Below are 7,963 nucleotides of genomic sequence, written 5' to 3'. Positions count from 1 at the left end.
CCAATCACACTCCAGCTGTTGCCATTGATTAGTCCCTCCTCAGAGGTGTGGTGTCAGTGACTGGATGCAGTCAGGTTTGGGGTTCAGGTAAGATGAATAAAAGCAAATCAAAATAATAATAATAAAAAAAGAGCAAAGGAAAAAAAGGGGGGTGTTCTCTGCACAAGGGTTAAAATATTTAGTTATTTTTTTCCCACAAGACACTGATCTTCACTGATCAGATGAAGAAACCATAGATCAACTTCTCCTTTTAATTATATTCAGGCATGTATATTATGTTAGATATATTAATTTCCATGACAGAAATAGAAAAAAAGATATGAAACAGAAGTCAAGAGTGATGATGGCAAACTTACTGTATAGTGTCAAAGCATAACAGCTAACAGTCAGTGAGTGCAATTTCTCACTGAGGTTTGAGCCCATAAAGTGATGATTGGTCCGGTAAAGAGAAAGTCAGACGAGGGCAGTAGGCTGGGGAAGCAGCAAACGAGCACCTTATAGAACAACTTAAATTAAATTCACCACAGAGTCAAATAGGTGAAATTTGAGCCACTAAAATTTTGGCAGAAGACAGATGGACTTCGTAATGTCTGCTCCAGTTCTGACCAGCATTGTTGAGGTCTGCACATATTTTTGCAAGGATTGAGAAGTGTTTTTGTCCTGTCTTCCAGGACTTCCATGTCCCTGGTCAGGTTGTTCTCTTAGTTTTTTGTCATGACATCCTGCAAGCAGCACACACTCAAGGTAGAGCACTGATGTGTTGACAATAGCAGATGGTCTGTACTGATAGAGGACACTTAAGTGAAATGTGGTGTGAACGAAAACAAGTTTCTTGCATACAAAAAAAAGCAACTGCTGTCTCTTTGGCTGTTTAATCCTACCTTGAGCTAACAGCACAGACGCATCCTTTTGAGAAATTGTCTTTTTTTTTTTTAGACAAGAAAACATTCTGTTTCCTGTTTTCAAGAGAGGGATTGCTCCAATTTTCATATATTTATATATAGCTGAAGATTTTATGATTTCTGTAAAACAGCTACATGGGTTGCGTGTCTCTGTCACATACCTCTCTTTTAGCCGTTTCCTTCCTCAAACACTCACAGTTGGATGGTGTTGCGCAAGCACATTAAAATTCCCCTGAACAGACACTTTCTGGTCAGTGTGACAAAAGACATTTTAAAGTTCTCATCTCTATTTGTGATTTAATGAGTAGTCTTTTTTTAACTTACAAAGAGACATGTTGCTGCAGGTTTTAGCCCTGCTGTGAACTAAGACAGAGTTTGGTTGTAGAATTAATAAACCTATCTGTGTTTAGGAAGAGTTGCATATACAGGTAAAAGCCAGTAAATTAGAATATTTTGAAAAATTTGATTTATTTCAGTAATTGCATTCAAAAGGTGTAACTTGTACATCATATTTATTCATTGCACACAGACTGATGCATTCAAATGTTTATTTCATTTAATTTTGATGATTTGAAGTGGCAACAAATGAAAATCCAAAATTCCGTGTGTCACAAAATTAGAATATTGTGTAAGGGTTAAATTTTGAAGACACCTGGTGCCACAAACTAATCAGCTGATTAACTCAAAACACCTGCAAAGGGCTTTAAATGGTCTCTCAGTCCAGTTCTGAAGCCTACACAAACATGGGGAAGACTTCAGATTTGACAGCTGTCCAAAAGGCGACCATCGACACATTGCACAAGGAGGGAAAGACACAAAAGGTTATTGCTGAAGAGGCTGGCTGTTCTCAGAGCTCTGTGTCCAAACACATTAATAGAGAGGCAAAGGGAAGGAAAAACTGTGGTCAGAAAAAGTGTACAAGCGATAGGGATCACCGCGCCCTAGTCAAGATTGTGAAAAAAAACCCATTCAAAAATGTGGGGGAGATTCACAAGGAGTGGACAGCTGCTGGAGTCAGTGCTTCAAGATCCACCACCAAGAGACGCTTGAAAGACATGGGTTTCAACTGCCGCATACCTCGTGTCAAGCCACTGTTGACCAAGAAACAGCGCGAAAAGCGTCTCACCTGGGCTAAGGAAAAAAAGAGCTGGACTGCTGCTGAGTGGTCCAAAGTCATGTTTTCTGACGAAAGCAAATTTTGCATTTCCTTTGGAAATCGAGGTCCCAGAGTCTGGAGAAAGACAGGAGAGGCACAGGATCCACGTTGCCTGAAGTCTAGTGTAAAGTTTCCACCATCAGTGATGGTTTGGGGTGCCATGTCATCTGCTGGTGTCGGTCCACTCTGTTTCCTGAGATCCAGGGTCAACGCAGCCGTCTACCAGCAAGTTTTAGAGCACTTCATGCTTCCTGCTGCTGACCTGCTCTATGGAGATGGAGATTTCAGGTTCCAACAGGACTTGGCGCCTGCACACAGCGCAAAATCTACCCGTGCCTGGTTTACGGACCATGGTATTTCTGTTCTAAATTGGCCAGCCAACTCCCCTGACCTTAGCCCCATAGAAAATCTGTGGGGTATTGTGAAAAGGAAGATGCAGAATGCCAGACCCAAAAACGCAGAAGAGTTGAAGGCCACTATCAGAGCAACCTGGGCTCTCATAACACCTGAGCAGTGCCAGAAACTCATCGACTCCATGCCACGCCGCATTAATGCAGTAATTGAGGCAAAAGGAGCTCCAACCAAGTATTGTACATGCTCATATTTTTCATTTTCATACTTTTCAGTTGGCCAACATTTCTAAATAATCCCTTTTTTGTATTAGCCTTAAGTAATATTCTAATTTTGTGACACACGGAATTTTGGATTTTCATTTGTTGCCACTTCAAATCATCAAAATTAAATGAAATAAACATTTGAATGCATCAGTCTGTGTGCAATGAATAAATATGATGTACAAGTTACACCTTTTGAATGCAATTACTGAAATAAATCAAGTTTTTCAAAATATTCTAATTTACTGGCTTTTACCTGTATTTAGAGTGATTACATTTTTCTATTGTCAAACCTGACAGCTATCCAATTAATCTTTGTGGGATTTGTTGAGGAGACAGTGATTTTTTCCCCATAATTCTACCACTAGGAGTCACCAAAATTAATTTACTCAGATTTCTTAACCTATGCTTTTCCTGCTCTCAAAGGTTGCCTCACTCAAAAACAGTGTCCCGGTAAAATCACTGCTCTGCAGACCTTTTTATGAATAATTTGCATGTGCTTCTTGCTCCTCTGTCAGAGTGTACTCAAGGTACTCCAGCTTTTAACACTCCAGAAACATGCATAATACAACGGCTTGCTAAAACATCCTTTTTGACCCTAGCCTAACAGACTTTATTTTATTTGACTTTTGGAGAACGTAGCAAATATTTGTTTTGTAAAGGGTTACTGATATCAGACTTTCAACAAGTAATCTAGACATAACTGTAACTACCACAACAATATGAGGCTGTGGGGATGCTTTTTCTCAGCAAGAGAAAGAAAAGTTGACGAGAAGAAGGAAGAGTGTCCACTGCTGGTCCTCAAACAATGAGGGTTTTAAATGTGTCAAACCTTCAATCTGAATCATTACCAACTGCTCATGTGTCTTGTTTTTTACTTCCCCAGGACTCCAAGTTTGACGCTTTGCCCCGGCTCAGGATCCATTTTTAATTGCGTACATCTGGCAATAAAATATATTCTAAAATCAACTTTGTATTTGAAATGTATTGTTGATGTGCACAATCTCTTAATAAGCAAAACAAATCCACAGCATAACACAACCTTTTGAGTATCAAAATGAAGCACCTTTTAAACATACTTTGTTATATTGCATTTGTTTTGGTTTGTACACCTTTTGAGTAGAGGTTACTAGTTTCAGTGTGCAGTTCTAACTCATACTAAAACCACCTGCAGTTGCAAAGCATGAATGGTTTACTGCATGCACAAACACTTGCAGTGAGCTCAAATTTATTCTCGATACCACAATAGGGAACTTATAAGAGACTGTGACATACCTTGTTTTCTATAATGAATTCACAATTCGACACCGCTCTGCTTTTACACATTCAAGTTTATTCTGATCGATGATCTGTTTAAAAAAGGAGCACTGCACCCACTGAACATCTTTTGTTGTGTTAAACTGTGTATTTGTAGAATAAAAAAAGCTATTTCTCTTTCAACAATAGGGAAAATGCCAAATAATAAAGAAAATTTCTGTAAAATTTACTGCGTTATTTTCCAACAAATTAAGAGACCAACGGTCATTTTGAATTACAGATATTTCGGACTTTTAAGAAATCATCAATCAATAATGCTTCGTCCAATAAGTTTAGTTTAATTTGAACAACACATTGACTCAACTCTGTTCATCACAGCAGAGAAAAAAAAAATAAAGAGATGCAGCTTTGATAGTCAAGATAGCCAGCCTTCAAAGTCAGAAACAGCTGCAAATTGTGATAAAAATGGGTGCTTTAAAAAATGTCAAGAACTGCGGCGTCATTGTGAGTCAGAAGAAGAATCTTTAACGTCTGTGCTTTCTGTTGCCTCGCTGACTTCACTCAACTCTTTGCTCTCTCCTCCACTGTCTCTCTCGCTTTCTCTCTCTTGTTCGCCGGAGCCTGATGGGCTCTGGCCAGATGTTGCTTCTTGACTCGACACGCGCACGCCAGGCTTCCTCAGCTGCACGAAGATGACAAAAAAAAGAAGCAAAATTTACACACACCAAAAACATTATCTCAATTAAGAGCAAATAAAGGAATGTCAAAGAAGTAAAAAGGAGGACATTTACAGATTCTAATTCACCTCATCGGCCATGTGAGCCAGGTCTCTCTTCATGGCGTAGGCATCTTCCCCATCCGCATAATATTTTGGTTCGACTTCACTGATCCTGAAGAGAGATGAGATAAAACTTTAGCTTATATAAAGTCAAATTCAATACATTATATTCTTGAAAGATTTATTTATTGCAGTAACATAATTCAGCAAGTGAAACAAATACATCGTAATTACACAGTGATGTTTTAAAGCCTTTCTTCCTGATAATTATGATTTTTTTTGTATACATCTGGTGAAAACATTTAAGGTTATAGTATTGTTTTACCACAATGAAAAAAAATGAACACAAAAATGTGTGCTTGGTAAAAACTAATAATCACTTAAAAATTTCATTTTCTAAGGCTTAATATCTCACATGACATAAACAAGCTTACTGAAACTTGAGGGTGTTGGAGTACAGATGTAAAGCCGCTCGGTTGCTGCAGTGGGGGAAAAAAAACAAACAAAAAAAACATCAGTAATGTTAATCTGGAAGAACAAAAATACCTTGCATACACCTGACCATAAGAAAACCAGTTTCACTGCGGCCCTGTAGATGTGGAAAGTTACCTTTTGCGAACGTGAAGTGAGACATATTTAGCGTTAAAGTTTTCTATCATGGCCCGGCTCGCCTGGTCCATCAACTTCTGGGCCAGACCGAGACGTCTGTGGGATCGCTTCACTGCCTACAAGACGCAAACCAGGTCAGACACAGGTTTCTCAGTGAGGTCCAAAATAAAAGTCTCTCTACTCAGACTCACCAATGAAGTAATATGTCCATGAGGTACATCATCAGGGTCCTCTTCCCTAAAAAAAAAAAAAAAAAAAAAAAGTTAACAGCCAAATTCAGTTTGATTCAGGATTTGCACAACATCAATATTTACCATTTGCATTTTTTTTTTTATCATACCGGATGAGGGTAGATTATTAAAGCAACCTGGACTCCCCTAACACTTCAACTGTGCCACTGTAATTTAAGTTATAATCATCACAAATATCAAAATAAACCCTTGAAAATCACTGCTTCATTTTATGAAATTTACATTTTCATATTCTAATTTACTGATATGCATCCATAATTGTGGTCAGATACTCACATTTTTGCCAGCACATATCCAACAATTTTACCATTTTCGTCCTCTGCTATATAGGAAAGCTAAATGAAAGGAAGACAGAGAGTGAAACAAATTCTGTCAGGCTTTTAGGACAAAGTAGCAGAGGCGAAATGAGACACAAGCAGCACCTGAGGCCAGGATAATCCGTGATAGAAGTAGTATTTCATCTGGTAGTTTTCTGGGAGACACAACAGGTTACAGTGCTGCATGTTCATAAGGTCCTCCGGCTGAAACAGATAAAACAACCACCGCAAAAGTCCATTACAAAGGGGGGAAGAAACGGCCGATATTTGCAAGAGCAGCAGTTAGCTTAGCTTTAACAGGTAGCAAAACAGCGTGGCTGACATGAGATTCCTGTGTGCTTACCCTCGCGTTTCGTATATTCATTTTGTTGTTTGAATTTTAATAAAACTTCCGAAAAAAAAGTTTTCAATTTACACTAGTTCCAATAACCGTTTAATAACAAACTACACGAGAGAATTTAAAAGACCCGGCGCACTTGCTAACTGAATCAAACAGCTAGCATGAAATGAAGGAGGAAACACGTAAACACTTTTCCGGTGAAAATGTGTCACGACTTCACAATAAAAGCCTTTGATGCGCTTTTATTTTATTGTGACAAATACCAACAATTTGTGGTGAGGTAACTTTGTAGATTTCCATGATTACCTCTCTAATTTGTCTAAAAGTAAAGACAAAGACAAAAACGATCAGAAATATTACAAACTACAAATATTTAAGACGAGAGTCTATAAGAGAATAGACAACATTATTTTACTTTTCAGAATTGGTATTCTTTCCCATCATACATTAACTACAAATATTTAGTTTTAACTGAACGTAGACAACAGAATAAGAATAAATAAAATGGAATGAGATGCAGCATCATAGTTTTCTCCTGATCGGCAGTTTGAAATGTCAGATTTTAAAACTTTTTTTTTTTTTACCCTTTTCTTTAAACATCCAAACTAATAACATTAAACATCTGTAGTTTAAAAGCAGATCAATGAGAAATGTGTACTTCCATGAATATAACATAAAAAAACATTTTCTCATGGGGATGAAATGTTTTTTACCAGGTGATTCCAAACTCCTGACCCTACAAATAACAGTGGAAGAGACTTGTGACCCGACTATTTGCAATAAGTCAACACAAAAGGTTGGCAACATTTTCAACATACAGCATCAGTCCTCAATAGTTGTTTCAATCATTTGTAGGATTTTTACTATGACTGCTATTGTTCTCATCATTTTTGTTATTTCTTTAAACTGAACAGGAGCACAAGAGAACAACCTGTCAATTTGGGATCCTACCAACTTTGGGAGCTTCTGTTCTATACAATAGCTAAAATCAGACAGGAAGACACAGCCCATTTCAGGCATTTCAAACATATCAAAAGTAAATTTGAACATAACTGAAACATTCAAGAAGCATAACAATAAAGTTAAAAAAAACATTATTCAGTTATTATTTAGTTATATATATACTTATATATACAGTACAGACCAAAAGTTTGGACACACCTTTTAATTCAATGAGTTTCCTTTATTTTCATGACTATTGACATTGTAGATTCACACTGAAGGCATCAAAACTATAAATAACACATGTGGAAATATGCACTAAACAAAAAAGTGTAAAACAACTGAAAATACCCCTTATATTCTAGTTTCTTCAAAGTAGCAACCTTTTGCTGTGATTACTGCTTTGCACACACTCTGCATTTTCTTGATGAGCTTCAAGAGGTAGTCACCTGAAATGGTTTTCACTTCATAGGTGTGCCCTGTCGTGGGATTTCTTGCCTTATAAATAGTCATGAAAATAAAGAAAACCCATTGAATTAGAAAGGTGTGTCCAAACTTTTGGTTTGTACTGTATATATATACTGTATATACATTTACAATTTTGCCTCTTATGATAAGAAATAAATTAGGACAACCACATATTTATGTCACCCTTAAAAGGGTAAAATTACGCACAAGTGTGTGACATCAGATGCACATCATGAGACCATTTTTACTCTGCATTTTGAAGGTTTGCTGACTGTCGAAATGAGATGTGAGATCATATAGGCTCAAATGACTTCGTATTCACAACATAC

At 37.3% G+C, this 7,963-nt stretch overlaps 1 protein-coding gene across 2 annotated transcripts; it reads right to left on the bottom strand.

Moving 5' to 3' along the window:
- Positions 1 to 3,985: 3,985 nt before the first annotated feature.
- On the bottom strand, positions 3,986 to 6,410 carry naa10 (N-alpha-acetyltransferase 10, NatA catalytic subuni). Of its 2 annotated transcripts, none has more exons than XM_032573867.1 (8): positions 6,228 to 6,409; positions 5,990 to 6,088; positions 5,844 to 5,902; positions 5,508 to 5,553; positions 5,317 to 5,432; positions 5,142 to 5,186; positions 4,735 to 4,819; positions 3,986 to 4,611 (listed from the first exon to the last, which is right to left on the bottom strand). In XM_032573867.1, the coding sequence occupies exons 1-8, from the start codon at positions 6,246 to 6,248 to the stop codon at positions 4,429 to 4,431; spliced, it is 654 nt and encodes a 217-aa protein (XP_032429758.1). In that variant the 5' UTR covers positions 6,249 to 6,409; the 3' UTR covers positions 3,986 to 4,428. The 2 variants fall into 2 exon arrangements, with proteins under 2 accessions (XP_032429758.1, XP_032429767.1); XM_032573876.1 differs by having other exon boundaries at positions 4,393 to 4,611; positions 4,721 to 4,819; positions 6,228 to 6,410.
- Positions 6,411 to 7,963: the final 1,553 nt, after the last annotated feature.

The sequence above is a fragment of the Xiphophorus hellerii genome, chromosome 1, assembly GCF_003331165.1.
Source record: "Xiphophorus hellerii strain 12219 chromosome 1, Xiphophorus_hellerii-4.1, whole genome shotgun sequence".
Taxonomy (NCBI): domain Eukaryota; kingdom Metazoa; phylum Chordata; class Actinopteri; order Cyprinodontiformes; family Poeciliidae; genus Xiphophorus; species Xiphophorus hellerii.
This window is presented reverse-complemented; position numbering and strand designations above follow the sequence as displayed.

What these genes read in the sequence shown, in the direction of transcription:
- naa10 (XM_032573867.1), bottom strand. Translation starts at nt 6,248, where the DNA reads ATGAATATACGAAACGCGAGG. An exon ending in GGATATGTGCTGGCAAAAAT is followed by an intron (nt 5,554 to 5,843) that starts GTGAGTATCTGA and finishes TTTTTTTTTTAG; the next exon opens with GGAAGAGGACCCTGATGATG. An exon ending in ATGGACATATTACTTCATTG is followed by an intron (nt 5,433 to 5,507) that starts GTGAGTCTGAGT and finishes TGCGTCTTGTAG; the next exon opens with GCAGTGAAGCGATCCCACAG.